The 16,631-nt window shown below is 44.3% G+C and overlaps 1 protein-coding gene and 1 pseudogene across 3 annotated transcripts; one reads left to right on the top strand and one right to left on the bottom strand.

Annotated features, from left to right (window-relative positions):
- Positions 1-3,524: 3,524 nt before the first annotated feature.
- LOC115103094 (cyclic AMP-responsive element-binding protein 3-like protein 4) lies at positions 3,525-8,106 on the bottom strand. 3 transcript variants are annotated; one of them, XM_029623723.2, is made up of 10 exons: positions 7,881-8,101; positions 6,990-7,145; positions 6,559-6,823; positions 6,305-6,447; positions 5,789-5,878; positions 5,478-5,584; positions 5,140-5,208; positions 4,957-5,041; positions 4,778-4,874; positions 3,525-4,690 (listed from the first exon to the last, which is right to left on the bottom strand). In XM_029623723.2, exons 2-10 carry the CDS (start codon positions 7,140-7,142, stop codon positions 4,365-4,367), a joined length of 1,335 nt encoding a protein of 444 aa, XP_029479583.2. In that variant the 5' UTR covers positions 7,143-7,145; positions 7,881-8,101; the 3' UTR covers positions 3,525-4,364. The 3 variants fall into 3 exon arrangements, with proteins under 3 accessions (XP_029479583.2, XP_064865105.1, XP_064865103.1); XM_065009033.1 differs by having other exon boundaries at positions 6,305-6,823; positions 7,005-7,145; positions 7,881-8,106; XM_065009031.1 differs by having other exon boundaries at positions 6,305-6,823; positions 7,881-8,104.
- LOC135562988 (uncharacterized) lies at positions 7,796-16,170 on the top strand (annotated as a pseudogene).
- The last annotated feature ends 461 nt before the right edge of the window (positions 16,171-16,631 follow it).

Here is a 16,631-nt window from a genome sequence, read left to right as displayed (position 1 = left end):
ATCAGCCTGGAGAATATCGCCGCCCCAAAGAAGAACTGGAGACGGCGAGAGCTGAGAGGCGCTGGTATGAGGAGAAGCAACAGCGGCAGCAGGAGCAACAATATCGGGACTACACTACTTGGGAGGAAATAGACAGGTGGGCTGTCGACCCAGAGAAAGTGCCGGAGCCCGCCTGGGATTCGCTGGAGCAGTGCGAAGCAGATTATCGGAGAATGGAGTTGGCGAAGCAAGCACGGCGGTGCGGAAGGAAGCCCCAGAAATTTATTGGGGGGGTGGCTCAGGGAGAGAGTGGCAGAGTCAGGAGTCAGACCTGAGCCAACTCTCCCTGTTTATAGTGAGGAGCCAAGGAGGAGACCAGAACCAGAGCTGGTGTTAGAGGTGAGCGAAGCAGAGACTGTGAAGGAGTTAATGGGGAAAGTGGAGGAGAGAGTAATGAGGGAGTTGCTAGTTTGGTGCTTTAGGTACGATATTCGTCCGACGGAGCGAGTCGGGGATTTGATGGCACCTGGGTCAGCGCTCCATACTCGTCCTGAGGTGCGTGTTAGTCGGCTGGTGAGAATTGTGCCAGCCTCACGCACTAGGCCTCCTGTGTACCTACCTAGCCTTGCACGTCCTGTGCCAGCCCTGCTCTCAGGCTCTCCAGTACACCTTCACGGTCCGGTCCATCCTGTGCCACCTTCACACACCAGTCCTCCGGTGGCAGCTCCCCGCACCAGGCTTCCTGTGCGTGTCCTCGGTCCAGTACCACCAGTTCCAACACCACGCACCAGGCCTTCAGTGCGTCCCGCCTGTTTAGCGCTGCCAGAGCCTTTCTCCTCTCCTGCGCTGCCGGAGCCTCCCGCCTGTTCAGCACAGCCAGAGCCTTCCTCCTCTACAGCGCTGCTGGAGTCTCCCGCCTGTTCAGCACAGCCAGAGCCTTCCTCCTCTACAGCGCTGCTGGAGTCTCCAGCCTGTTTAGCGCAGCCAGAGCCTTTCTCCTCTCCTGCGTTGCCGGAGCCTCCCGCCTGTTCAGCGCTGCCAGAGCCTTCCTCTACAGCGCTGCTGGAGTCTCCTGCCTGTTCAGCGCAGCCAGAGCTGTCAGCCTGCATGGAGCAGCCTGAGCTGCCAGTCTGCATGGAGCAGCCTGAGCTGCCAGTCTGCATGGAGCAGCCAGAGCTGTCAGCCTGCATGGAGCAGCCAGAGCTGTCAGCCTGCATGGAGCAGCCAGAGCTGCCAGTTTGCATGGAGCAGTCAGAGCTGCCAGTCTGCATGGAGCTGCCAGTCTGCATAGAGCAGCCAGAGCTGCCAGTCTGCATAGAGCTGCCAGTCTGCCTGGAGCTGCCAGTCTGCATAGAGCAGCCAGAGCTGTCAGTCTGCATGGAGCAGCCAGAGATGCCAGTCTGCATGGAGCAGCCAGAGCAGCCAGATCTGCCAGACTCTTCCAGATCTGCCAGTCAGCCAGACTCTTCCAGATCTGCCAGTCAGCCAGACTCTTCCAGATCTGCCAGTCAACCAGACTCTTCCAGATCTGCCAGTCAACCAGACTCTTCCAGATCTGCCAGTCAACCAGACTCTTCCAGATCTGCCAGTCAACCAGACTCTTCCAGACCCGCCAGCCAGCCAGGATCTGCCGGAGCCAACTACCTGCCTGAGCTTCCTCTCAGTGCCGAGCTTCCTCTCAGTGCCGAGCTTCCCCTCAGTCCCGAGCTTCCCCTCAGTCCCGAGCTTCCCCTCAGTCCCGAGCTTCCCGAGCTTCTACCTCAGTCCCAAGCTGCCCCTCAGTCCAGTGGGGTCCTTGGTGAGGGATATTAGGCCTAGGTCGGCGGCGAGGGTCGCCAATCAAAGGACGCGTTACAGGGGGACTAAGACTTGGTTGGAGTGGGGTCCACGTCCCGAGCCGGAGCCGCCACCGTGGACAGACGCCCACCCGGACCCTCCCCTATTGGTTTTAGTGTGCGGCCGGGAGTCCGCACCTTGGGGGGGGGGTTCTGTCACGCCCTGGTCTTAGTATTTTGTGTTTATATATTTATTTGGTCAGGCCAGGGTGTGACATGGGTTTATTTTGTGTTGTGTTTTCGTATTGGGGTTTTAGTAGGCATTGGGATTGTGGCTGAGTAGGGGTGTCTAGCATAGGCTATGGCTGCCTGAGGCGGTTCTCAATCAGAGTCAGGTGATACTCGTTGTCTCTGATTGGGAACCATATTTAGGTAGCCTGGGTTTCACTGTGTGTTTTGTGGGTGATTGTTCCTGTCTCTGTGTTAGTTATTCACCAGATAGGCTGTATAGGTTTTCACATTCCGTTTGTTGTTTTTGTATTGTTCGTGTTTATTCTTTCATTAAACATGTATCGAACTAACCACACTGCATTTTGGTCCGACTCTCCTTCAACGGAAGAAAGCCGTTACAATATCTAATTAGAACAATAACTGTGTAAAGTCAGAGCAGAGCTGTATGCCCCTTTAAAACAGTATCTTAGTTACTGTATACATTAAAAAAAATACAACTTTCAGTCTTCGTGAGTTTGTAAACACAATAGGCTTTCTTCTGGTCCAGTCACAAGAACAAGCTAATAAATTATTGAGGTACCTGAGTGTTCTGAAAAATAGTCACCTGAGGCTTGTTAGGTAATCAGTACAAGGAAAATGAGAATACCATGGCTGAAACCATCAATCTGTTCTCTCTGGTGAGATTCTAGGGAGGAATATCAATTTTCGAACCGTTGATGAAGTCTCGTCCTCCGACAAAGTAAGCAGCCTTTCCCTCATTTCGTGCTTTCTTGAATGTTGGTCATAACTTGTTCCTTCTTTCTATGTCTTCCGGGCTGAGATGCTCGGCGAAATGCAGACTATGACTCTGAAGGAACGCCTTCTTCCTAGCAGCTTTCCAGACAGCATCCCTGTATAATCTGTCAGTCAAGAGGATGATGATACCCTTTGGTCTTGAATCATTTTGCTGTTCCTTCTTGCCGAGACAATGCACAACATCAATGGTATCACCAACGTCGTTCTTCTCTGCAGGCATAACTTCTTGGCAGATGCGGATAGCCTCTCGTCGCACATCTTCATTCTCCACCTCTGGCAAGCCGTAGTCTCAGGTTCCATCTTCTTGTGTATTGTTCCAGATCAGTGAGACGTCTATGGTAGACATTGTTATTCTGTTCCACCTTTAACACACGTTTTTAACTTTAGCCACTCTCATTTTCCCATCCTTGATTACACCACATGCAAACTCTACAGTCTTTTTCAAGCCTTCGATAACCATGGTGTTCGCACCTACCATTTTCTCAATGGCGTCAGACCTGGAGTTCATGAGTAAGGAGAGGGTAGCCACGATGTCAGAGTCCATGTTTGGTTTTTTGGAGGGTGGAGGTTTGCACTGAGTAACCGGTAAAGACGGGAACTAGTCATCTTCAACAGCATTCGAAAGCATGAGATTATCCATAGGGCAAGCGTAGTTATGACAGTCAATACATTTTTTTATGGATTTCTTCAATGCTCTGAATAATCAATCTTCAGGTCGGCTATTTAATTACCATAAAGCAAAAACAGTATTGTTCCCATTTAATAAATAAAGTCAAGCACATAAAATAGGACACCAGCAACCACTAAAATTAGGATAGCAAGTTTTGTGAAGAGTATACATTTGGACCACAATGTCATGCTTAAGATAAGGATATGTTTGGATTGTACACACTGTTTATCTCTTAACCGAATGAGGGCCAAAGGACATTTTTAAGTACACGCAAAAGATATGACAGTTTGCTTACAGTGCAAAATGAGTCTCTCAGCATTCAGTTATGGGAGCTGCAAACTACATTGAGCACAGATGCCAGTCAGAAACTAGCTAGGCAGTTTCACAAACATGTTAATGTACACACGAGTAAGGTAGTTAGTCCAAAACATAATCCATCGGTGTAGGCTCACTTTCAAGGAGTGTGTGTGTGGTGTACACTAAGACTTGCTTAAAGAATGCATAGCCAAAACAATATATTCATATCTGTGGTGTTTTTCCAGCTACAATCGAACAACCTTCATCCTTCCCACAGGATGTACTAACTCCTCGGAGTTCAAAGTTAGAAACCTTTTCCATACAAACATTAAGAAGTGGTACTTAAATAGAAAAGTCAAAAATGTTTAACCCATTTTGAAGACCATTCCACCGAATCCCAGATTAAACCTTGTTTGCACCACAGCACCAAAAAAGAGTAAGGCAATGGTTAGGCATTGAAGGCACCCAAAGGGGTCTGGTTGAAAACCAATGTGGTAATAGGGCAGCATATTGGACTGCCCCAGCATATTCCTCCCATTGTCCATAATGAAGGCAAGGAGCTTTGAAGAGCTCTATAAAGCAAATGGAATGCAGTCAAACTAGTTCATCAACACTGTCTACATCTCATCAGCGTGGGCTGGTTTGGTGGGATCAAGGCTTGTGCTCCCTTTTCCTGTTGCTGACACCAGGCCCAGAGGTTCAGTCTGCCCGTCAACCAGAGTCGAGCTGTTCCCTGGTTGGCTCTCCTCCAGGGCAACACCCTCAATGTCAGTGATTTCGAGACTTTCTATTGGTTGCTTTAGTATTCTGGAAGCATCCGGGGGATCTGATTGACTGAGGTCACGGGAAACGGGTAGGGAATCTGGCTGAATGATATGGTTATCCACATCCTCAGCAGCTTGCAAGGATGAAGCAGGATCTGTGAGGATGTTTCTGGAGATAACTGAAACGGTAAAGAATAGGGAAGGCTATTTAACTTTCATAGTTTAAGAGAAATAATCCATTATTAATTCCTAAATGGATAACTAACCCCCTTTTGGTGTATAGTCCTCTTCTATGGATGAGGCGCCCCAGTGGAAGGGGCTGTAACTTGGGAAGATGATGAGGCCCAGAGAGAAGAGGATAATCTGATGGGAAACAACAGACACACGTTCAATTCACTTTTTTTTAAGATCACCCTGAAAGTACACAAAGGCATGGAGGTCTCACCATGACGCAGGTGCTGGTCTGTGCTGCTTTAGTGACCGTCTGCTTGATCAGCGACTGTAGTCTGCGCAGCTGAGCCAGGAGAGACCTGTGCATGGAGATATTATAAAAAGACCATAACTAACAAGACACACACATCATCATTGAGCATCATCAGTGCAAAAAGGTGATAGCCAATTTACTTACATGTTGTGTTTCTCCAGCTGTTCCACGGTCCTCTGCAGCTCTTTGTTTTGCGCTGAGCAAGCCACTGCCCTGAGACACAGAAAATACCTAGGGTCACTGACAGAAAAGTATTCCTACTGTCCGACAGTGTCGGCCCATTGGGGAGAGTCAACAATAACTCGGTGGCAGAATAGAACAGAAGGACCCATTGTCAGGACTTCCTACTGCACATGCCTCGCTGTTGTAACACAAATGAAAATGCTAAGGAAATGCAAGTGACTTGTTTATAGAGGTTATCCACCATGAACTACAAAGTGGGTCCAATTTTCATGGTGCCAAATAGAAGCCTCAGGCCTCACCTGCTCTCAAGCCCATCCACATAGTCCTTCTTCCTGCGACGGCTGTCTTGGGCTGACTGTTTGTTGCGTATTTTGCGTCTCACTTTTTTCAGAATCCGTTCCTCAGCCTAGAAGGGAATTCAGTCCAGTACATTTAGATGCAATTCAACTCAGAGCTAAACAATTTCAGTCAAATCACAAAAAATATACAACAAAGTCATTTGTCATGTCAAAGTTGTTATGCAAAAGTAATGTAATCCAAGTGCATGCAGGGGAGTAATGGATTTGGGTACATTGAATAGTGTAACATCTACCGTGCGTGTGTGTCTGACCTTGGTAAGGGGCAGGTTGTTGGGCAGAGAGATCCCCTCTTGGTTCAGCAGTTTCTGCTCCTCCTCAGTCAGCGTGAGATCAGGGTAAAGCTGATCAGGAGAAGAGAGTATTGTGTTTATAATCCTCACCGCCATAATCCCATAGAGAGACACTTGAACAACCACCTGGGGTCTCAGACTAACTATCCCCCTCCCCCACTATCTTCATATTGTGCCTATCTTGTCCATTCATTAGGGACTGAGGCCTATGGATTTCACCACATCTTTACAATACATTTGCAGGCCTCAATTATAAGAAAGCAGGAAAGATTGTCACTGTTTACATCTAATTAGATGGTAAAAACATTCCCTATTCATTTGGGATTGAGCCCTGCAACTTTTTCCTAATGCATACGGTGGGATCTTCACAACAGATTCCATTGAATATGGTCTTATCTTGGCATTAGACCACTTTTGTGGTGTGAAAATATCTGAACATTCTGATTTTTGAGTCAACTTGCCCCTTTTAGGTCTCACCAGTGGGCTGTCTGGACTGGTGGGGCCTGAGGTGGAAGCAGAGTGGGTAGAAAGGTGACCATGGTCAAATCTCCCAGCGGATACTTGAGGTAACTCGTTGACAATACAGGACTCCGAGATCAACATCTGAGAACGCCACTCATCTGACATAGGAAAAGAGAGTAAACTCCCACCCAACACACATGGACTCACACACACACACACACATATGCACGTGCGCAAGCGTACACATACATACATAAACACACACACACCGAGTTCTATGGAAATGACATCGACACTATGCTGCTCTGGCTCCGTCTTGATGTTGGCCAGGGTGCTGATGTCATAGACCACCTGATAGATAGTTGTGGGGGCCTGAGAGGGGTCCACCGTGGCAGCTAGAGGGCTCTCGGAGCAAGGTTCCTCAGAGATGCCACTGTCGCTCTCTGAGGAGGTCTCCACTGGGGCTCTGGTAGGGAAGACATCATTTGGGTTGATGGCATAAAGCACATCCTCTGGCTCGCTGTCGTTTAGACCCTGTAACAAATGAAGAGGAATTTGGTAATACTTTAAGCAAATGGTATAATACATTATTACATGTTAATAATGTGTTAAGAAATAAAGTTGAGTAAATATAGCCCCAGATCTTTGCAAATTTGCTCACTATATTGTACAACTAGTTATAATGGGAAACATTCCGCACACTTTGGGGGTCTACCGTGCATTCATCCAGGGTTTTTTCAGAGCCAGCATAGATGACATCAGAGCAAGAAAATGGCTCTTCCAGTCCCCAACTCTCCTCTGTCATACTGTCCTCCTTGTGTCTGAAAAACAGCTCTCCATTCTCTACATCCATGTCCTAGAAGAAACAAAACAGCAGTTAGAAGTACTACAAAATATTTAGCAATTCAGTTCCCTTTTGTGTACTTCTCTTATTGCACTGTCAGTGTTACAACTCTTTGTTATTAAAGTATTTGTAACTCATATCTATGTTGTTGTAAATTAAGATTTATAAAGCATGAAGAAGGTGTGGCAACTGCTCATTGAGCTGTTAAAGGGTGGAGCTATATATATTATTACTGTTTAATCAGTGGGAGTCCTTTCGCAAGCGGATATCAGCATCCTGGTACACGCACGCACGCGCACTCACACACAGTTGCATTAAAAAACTGATAGGCTTTCTCAATAGCAATAGCAACCCCTCATAAAATCACAACCATTAGACTTTTTTGACCTCAAATGTAATATGTAGACCTACAAGTTAGGCTAGCAAAAATAATAATATCACGTGACCCACACCAGTATTCTTTAATAAACTATAGTCTGTCTATACGTATGTTTTCTATATTGTAGGCTATTGTCGGCATATTTCTGCCAAGTGTTAAGAGAATGATCTCAAACTATTAAATTGCGGAACTTGAATAAAGTTGATCCATTAAAATTCAACATTCGTAAACGATTGCCTTATTGGTTCGAATTAGATGTTGAGTTTGACACTATACCTCGGTCATGATTCCCTTCCCTGTCAAGCAGGATAAGCAAGAGTTACATTGTACTCCCCGACTATAGCCTCATGTCACCACAAACAACTTACTTGTCTGCTGCTGTTTTCAGAAGCGATGTTGTTCAGAATATATATGTAGGTCTACTTCAAGAGCATTACAACAATAGTAGGCCCAACCAGAGGAGAAAAATGCAGACGAGTAGTATTTAAAGATCAACCAGTGTAAAACGCATTTCTCCCAAAAATCCAGCTGGCAATTCTTATGTCAATCATCCCGTAGGGCGAATAACCATACTAACACGGCGGATGTGCGTCGCCTAAGCGCAACCTGTTGGCTCTAAAATCACTAACTGATAGAGTATATGGATTTCTCTCTGTTTCTTACTTATGCCATAATGCAAAAACATGTATCTTTTATAAATCAGTACATTTACACCGACGTTGTGCAGTTCATAATCGTCAAATAACCCCGAAGTCCCTCCCACTTTACGCATTTGATTGGCCAGGGCAATTTACCAATACAAAAAACAGTAGAGGGTGTGAATACTTTGGAGGCAAAATGTAGCAGTGTGTTAGAGATGATACTGGACATACTGGAAAGGATCAGTTACAGTATCGTATTGAGTTCTGAAGTAAGCAAAGGCCTATACTTTTGCCAACATTCTCTATTGAGGCGTTTTTGCAGTAGGACCGTTAGAGCAAAATCAGGGGATCATGGCAAAATCTAAAAGTGCGTCACACCATCTGGAGTTCTGACTTTGAACAGGTAATGGATATCTCAAAGCAGTTTTGATGGTTTGGACTAAATGCCTGGCACATCAATGATGGCTGGAAGAGCCTGGTCTGTTGGTGTTCCTTGCAAAAATGGATAGCAGGGTGGTGAGTCAATCTTTGTATGTGCTCACTGCTCTCTTTGCACTTATCTATTTACAATAGACACGGATCTTTTTGTCTCACTATTCTTTGTAGTTGATTGACTGATCAACAATGGAAAAGGCAGCCAAATGTTGTGATCTTGAATGCAACTTCGTGAAATTGTATCATTCCCTTTACCCTGTAGGTGGCGCCAAAGTCTGTCCTGCTGGTGGATGGTGGGGAGACCATTTGGGTGCAAGCGCTGGGGGTGACTCCTAGTGTGCTTGGCCAGGGAATTACTGGTGCCATCCAGAGACATGTGACAGAGTATGCCTGCAGTCACTTTCCACAGCTCACTTGCCCGAAAACTGTGCCCAGGACAGACCCATCATCTGAAAAACAGTCTATCGCCTGTTGGCCAAAGAGGTAGGCCTACATAGCTTGCATGCCAGTGTGGTTTTTATTGAGCAGGGATGTGCACAACTGCAGTCCTTGATGGCCACAGTTCTGAGGTCCAGTCATTTGACATAGAACATTCTCTAGTTGTGTTATTTATAATTATATGTATGGACATGCATCATGCAATGTATCTTGAGCTGAAATAGCCTACTCTCTTCAATCACCTATTGTGTCTGTGTTAGGGAATTCTTTCTTTGTGTTGTGAGGTAGGTGACATAGGATCTTTCGTTGAGGAACTACAACAGAGACTCGACCAAAAGTACAAGGCTGAGGCCTTTAACCCAGTGACCCTGAGCAAAGCAGGCAGAAGAAGCAGTGCTGAGCACACGTGGTTGAAAACCTCTCTGTTGTGTGGCACCATTATCAATGACAGGGAGCCACTGAAGCTAATGGAGGCTAATATGGAAGTGCTTCGCAGGAGGGGGCTGAACTGGGTAGTAGTCTGCCCACTCAGGCCCAATGTCTCTGCACCATACCCAGTGCCCTATTGCCCTCCGTTTAAACATCAACATTTTTGGTCACAGCCTTGATTCAGTCTGTGCTCTGATCCTGGCACAGCTTAGAAACCCACTGACGCTTGGTACTTACAGTACCAGTCAAAAGTTTGGAAACACCTACTCATTCAAGGGTTTTTCTTTATTTTCACTATTTTCTACATTGCAGAATAATAGTGAAGACCTAAAAACTATGAAATAACACACATACTCTGCGTCTCACAAAGACACGGCGGTTGGAACCAAAAATCTCACATTTGGACTCAACAGACCAAAGGACAGATTTCCACCGGTCTAATGTCCATTACTCGTGTTTCTTGGCCCAAGCAAATCTCTTCTTATTGGTGTCTTTTTAGTACTGGTTTCTTTGCAGCAATTGGACCATTAAGACCTGATTCACGCAGTCTTCTCTGAACAGTTGTTGTTGAGTTGTTTTTGTTACTTGGACTCTATGAAGTATTTCTTTTTTGGGCTGCAATTTCTGAGGCTGGTAACTCTAATGAACTTATCCTTTCGTCTTTCTTTCCTGTGGCAGTCCTCATGAGAGCCAGTTTCATCATAGCACTTGATGGTTTTTGCGACTGCACTTGAAGAAACTTTAAAAGTTCTTGAAATTTTCAGATTGACTGATCTTCATGTCTTAAAGTAATGATGGACTGTCGTTTCTCTTTGCTTATTTGAGCTGTACTTGCCATAATGAGCATGGTCTTTTACCAAATAGGGCTATCTTCTGTATACCCCCCTACCTTGTCACAACACAACTGACTGGCTCAAACGCATTAAGGAAAGAAATTCCACAAATGAACTTTTAACATGGCATACCTGTTAATTGAAATGCATTCCAGGTGACTACCTCATGAAGCTGGTTGAGAGAATGTGCCAAGAGTGTGCAAAGCTGGAATCAAGGCGGCTACTTTGAATAATCTAAAATATCAAATATATTTTGATTTGTTTAAAAAAAAAAAGATTACTACATGATTCCATATGTGTTATTTCATAGTTTTGAGGTCTTCTATTTTTCTACAATGTAAAAATAAAGAAAACCCCTGGAATGAATAGGTGTGTCCAAACTTTTGCCCGGTACTGTGTGTGCATCCCAGTATCCATCCTGGGCTAAAGCAGTTTTGTTAGAACCCTTCCAGTGTCACGTTCTTCAAGGATTATTGAGAGGAGCTTTTGCCAGAGACCTTTAACAATATCTGGAGCTGGAGGAAACACACAGTGTCGTTGAGCATTCATGTACATATAATAACACCATACATTCAAAAGCTACATGCTGAATCCCAAACCAGGCCTTTAGCCAAAATGTCAGAGAATGTATTTAATATATGAATGTCCTTTATATTGTGTTTATTTGTTTTATTATGGCAAATATACACGGGATAGGATCTCCTGTATACTATTGCAAAATAGGGCAGTTATATATGACTCATGCAACTCCGTTTTCTTCTTTTTAAACAAGGCAAGGTTTGCCTCTTTATGATCTCACCTCATAAGAAATGGGTTGTGGCATCTGCAATTTCTGCCTCTCAATAAATACAGAAAATAATTGTGTTGGTGATCTTTTGAAAAACACAGATGGGCCTAAATTCTAAACAATATATGCAATCAAGATATTTTTATTCAATACAGGAAGTAATAACACACATTACCTAGTAAGCAAAATGTCCATATGTGCATTTCAGGTGCTGAATGAAAGGTTAGAAGACATCTTATAGGGACATCAAAAATATATCTGTACCGGATGTCAAAAAGACATTATTTACAGACGTGAAAAACCATGTATTTTTCTGTCATTGATTCTATGGACAAATTTCAACTGCACATACATTCTCAATGAAGCGTTCTATCACAAAAATATAGGAAAGACTGCAACTGAAGACTGCAACAGAATATTTATTATTGTTCCCATCTGTCACATGCACTTAAGGTTAGATTTTTCAAAAGCTTTAACTTGTGGCCATGATGTTCAAATTAGTCCAACCTCCAGAATAAATCAACAGACCACTTCAACTACAATAACATTCTTAGTAACGGTTACAGATGTTGTTTTTTTCATGCTATGACTGTGATATGTTCTTTATCTACCTTAGTTGAATGCCCTGACTGTCAGTCTCTCTAGATATGAGCGTCTGCTGAATGACCAAATAAAAAACTTGGAATGATGGTAGCCTTGTGAGGAAACTGAGAGAGAGATGCTGCTTATAAACATGGCAAGGTGACCGGGCACAATTGCATGGTTAAACAGAATAAATATGATCAATACAGATTGATTAAGATGACAAGACACAAGTATAGGGACAAAGTGGAGGGGCAATTCAGAGGGTCTGACACAAGACGTACCTCACCCACCTGGACAAAAGGAATGCATATGTGAGGATGCTGTTCGACTACAGCTCTGCCTTCAATACCATAGTGCCCTCTATGTTCACCACAACGCTCACGGCTCTGGGACTGAACTCCTTCCTCTGCAACTGGGTCCTGGAATTCCTGACCAGGTGGTGAAGGTAGGCAACATCACCTCCACACTGATCCTCAAAAAAAGGGGCCCACATGGGTGCTTTCCCAGTCCCCTCCTGTACTCCTTTTATACCCACCACAGCATGGCCTCACACAGTTCCAACTCCATCATCAAGTTCACTGACAACACGACAGTAGTAGGCATGATTACCAACACTGGCAAGACGGCCTACAAAGAGGAGGTAGGAACTCTGCCGGCGTGGTGCCAGGTAAACAACCTCTCCTTCAACATCAGCAAAACAAAGGAGCCGATTGTGGACTTCAGTAGGAACGAGGCTGGGCACATCCTCACCAACAGAGCCACTGTGGTCCAAAACTTCAAGTTCCTCAGCTTATACATCTCCAAGGAGTTAAAATGGTCAAACCACAGGGACACTGTGGTGAAGGCACTACAGTGACTCTTCAACCTCAGGAGGCTGAAGAAATGTGTCCTGTCCCATCACAGTTTCTACAGGAGCACCATTGAGAGCATACAGGCATCACAGCCTGGTACGGCAACTCCACCGCCGCTGAACGCAAGGCTCTACAGGGAGTGGTACGCTCAGCCAGTATGTTTAACAAGTTTAAACATCACATTAGAGTATGTGTAACAGTATAACTTTAGACCGTCCCCTCGCCCATAACCGGGCGCGAACCAGGGACCCTCTGCACACATCAACAACAGTCACCCACGAAGCATCGTTACCCATCGCTCCACAAAAGCCACGGCCCTTGCAGAGCAAGGGGAACTACTACTTCAAGGTCTCAGAGCAAGTGACGTCACCGATTGGAACGCTATTTAGCGCGAACACCGCTAACTAGCTAGCCATTTCACATCCGTTACATATGGCAGTTTAGTACAGTACGGCACAGGACAGTCAAGTTGTATTCAGTAGAGTACAATAAGAGTACAGTAAAAGTAGAGTATAGTTTAGTAGAGTATATTAGAGTAAAGTAGGGTACAATACAGAGCCATATTTAAAAAAAGAATTAGATATCAAAAAGACATCAATGTCTGTAAAATCTTAATGGGAAGTGTTGGCCTACACTCGTTCACTACAGTATTTCCCACAAATCTAAGAAGGAGATTCCAGCATTTTGCTAAGGCTACTCATAATGTTTCATGGTCATTGCTGCCATCCCATTTCTGACACCAGTGTAGCGAACAACATACTCAGTTCTTGGTGTGAAAGGCAAACACCCTACCAGACCAATCAATAGAAGTCTATATGTGGCCAAATCAACTCCAGTCTGGACCTGACCAAATCTAAACCAATCATAGACGTCTGTTGACGTTGAAATCAAGGCCAGTCAGGACCACAGCAAAAGAAAAAGAAAAAAAAGATCACTGCTCCACACAGGACCAGAAAATAATAAGTCCAAATTACGTTGCCTGACTGTGTAACGGTTTTCTTCCGCTGAAGGAGAGGAAGACCAAAATGCAGCATGGTTAGAGTTCAACATGTTTAATCAAGACCATACACGAGAACACTACAAAATAACAAATGCAAAAACCAAAACAGTCCTATCTGGTGAAATGACACAAAGACAGAAGACAATCACCCACAAAATACCCAAAGAACATGGCTGCCTAAATATGGTTCCCAATCAGAGACAACGACAGACAGCTGCCTCTAATTGAGAACCAATCTAGGCAACCATAGACATACTAAAAACTACCTAGAAAGGAAACAGCCCCATAAACATACAAAACCCCTAGACCAGGCAAAACACATAAATCCCCCATGTCACACCCTGACCTAACCAAAATAATAAAGAAAACAAAGATAACTAAGGCCAGGGCATGACAGACTGACTGTACATGCTTCGCGGGTATGTATCCTACTAGATTAGAGAATGCAGCAGAGGTGTGGTACTGGTACTCATGACATTGTCATATTTTGCACATTTACTGGACTGATACAAAGTCTAGAGATGGCTCATGATGTCCTCTCAATCCTTCATCTGTTGCAATTGTGTGCGATTTAATGAGTGATACAATGTACAGTATCTTGTCTCAAAAGTCCACGAATGAATAGACCGCGAAAGTAAGAAGTTGCTCCGAAACAACTGATAAATGATCTGTTTAGCGGACCCCCAATCTTGAGATGAACTATCGACAGCTAAAACGCAGATCTGACTTGAGATCAGATTTCACTGAGCGCTGATGAGACAGTGATATGCCCCTCCCTCGAGGTCGTCCCAGCCTCATTCTGATCAACTGACTCACCACTTCCCATACGGAGTGCAATTTTTTGGAATAGCAGTAATGTAATTTTGCTGCCTTTTTCCCACTTGTTATTAAGTCTGTGCCAATACAAGCTGCTCACCAAGGCTGTCCTTTTATGAGATAATACGATAGAAGGTAATACATTATTTATAGCTTGCGATTTGTAATGTGAGAGATGCCATAGGCAGAAAGCTATACGTTTAGTCAAATTGTTGAAAACTTTTGATGGAATAGCTAGTTAAAACTTTCTAACCAGCTATACATGATATTATCACAGGCCCAGTAAAGCATTGTAATGTTATCTGATGTTAGATCAGTCACATGCTTTCTATGCCCCCCTTTCCTACACTAACTTTACATTCCAGATCCTTTCACATACTGTATCTGGGAATTCATATTATTTGTTTGCCAAGATCCTAGAGCAGATGTTACAATGTGACATTTTCACAGATGTCTCTCACCCTAAACCATGGGCACTATGAAAATGTATGCAATAAATGTAAAACTGTGTTTATTTGTATTGACTTGATTTGAATGTAGGCAAATGTTCCTCAAACTTCTCTGGTGTAGGTGGTCTCCCCTCCCCATTTGACTGTAAGCCAATGGAGGGTGTCTGAGAGCTACACTTTGCTGTTTCACTCAGACTTGAGAGAGAAGCAGGTTGTGCAGACATGGCTCTCAGAAAAGGATCTTCTTCTGTTGCCCTCTCCGGGTGGTCATCTGAAGTGCAGATGAACCCAGCTGATGTCCCTGGCCTGGAGGTAAAGCTGGGAGGATTGGTTGTTCTTTTCTCCATCACACTGGTTTGTGGCTTCGCCCCTTTGTGCTTAGTCAGGGGGGCAGGGAGGTGCAATGTAGACCCAGGTAAGTGGCACTTTAGATCAAAATTAATTTAGAGAATGTGATGTGGAAGGACCACCAGAGGGCAGGCTGGGCTCATGGATAGTAGCCCAACAAGGCATGGGAGACAAGGTAACCAGAGGCAATTAAGCACAGCTGACGGTACTAATGACATACTCTCCTTCCCCTATAAGAGAGAGAATGGAACCAGCAGAGAGGGGTGGGAAACTATCTCTGGAAGATGGCCACCGAGAGAGAGGAGCTATCCAGGAAGAACCACTAAGACGGTGACAATCCTGTGACTTTTTGTTATAGTTTAAAGATAATCCTATTGTGTTCCTGTTTCATCTGGAGAAGAAGATGTATGTTTTTCCTTGGAAGATTTTCATTGATTATGTTGGAGTGTTTGTGTTGACCAAATGCCCTCAATAGAGAACTGTGTTCAATCAAGAAAACCTACTCCTGACTCGTTTATTCCACCTTCCCGCTTTAGAGTGACGCCTAATTACTTGGTCCGCTCACAGTGACTTGAAGGTAAACCCTTTTCAATTGAATAGAACCTTCCTTACATATTTTCCCATTGTAAAAGTGCTCAGAAAGTTACTTTTTGGACCTGAATGCCAAAATAGTCAAAAGATAAAAGTCCTCAAAGTTGACCTATTTTGCATACACACCATACCATGAGACATCTCTTCATCTCTGGAAAATATAAACAGTTGAGATGTGTATATATACAAAAGCTTATGAACAGGGTTTTAATACTACTCTACTCCTCCACAAGAGCATCATCTCTTTCAGTCTAGCCCTAAAGTTGGCCCAGGGCAAGCTGCGGCGGGCAGCTGTGGTAGGTTGCCTCCTGCTCTTTGCTCTCATGTCCCCGTTGGGCATTGCCGTCACCAAGACCAAGTCGTCCCCCCAGCACCAGCTGGCCAGGTCCACCTTAGAAGGCCTGGCGTCTGGCACCTTTATGTATATCACCTTCATGGAGATCCCAATGAGCTAAGCTCCCCGCAGAACCCCAAGGTGGCCATGATTCTCACTGGTTTCGCAGTGGTCACTGGGGTGCTGTTCATCAAAATGTAAATATTCTGTAGATCAATCCTTATGGTCTGATTCTATGAAAAACTGACAACCCTTCTGGGATATAATACAAAAACAAATTTCCTTTTGCGCCGTGAGAATGCAATTTGGACTGATAAGCATTAAACAATGTTTACAGCATGAGACCAAAAGATACTCAACTGTATCATTAATTCAAACATGTTTCCTTAAGGTGCAGGGAGAATGCTGGTTACACTGAAAACTTTTGATTCAGTAGAGGTCTTTTAGTTTTATTATGTAGATGAATGTTATTCATTCAGATTTTTTAAAAAGGGATATATGCTAATCCTGCCATGCTTTTAAATTATCATCATATAACATTTTCTATTTGAGATATTTGAACATTTTAATATCTATATTTTT

The sequence above is a fragment of the Oncorhynchus nerka genome, linkage group LG3 (assembly GCF_034236695.1).
Source record: "Oncorhynchus nerka isolate Pitt River linkage group LG3, Oner_Uvic_2.0, whole genome shotgun sequence".
Classification (NCBI taxonomy): domain Eukaryota; kingdom Metazoa; phylum Chordata; class Actinopteri; order Salmoniformes; family Salmonidae; genus Oncorhynchus; species Oncorhynchus nerka.
This window is presented reverse-complemented; position numbering and strand designations above follow the sequence as displayed.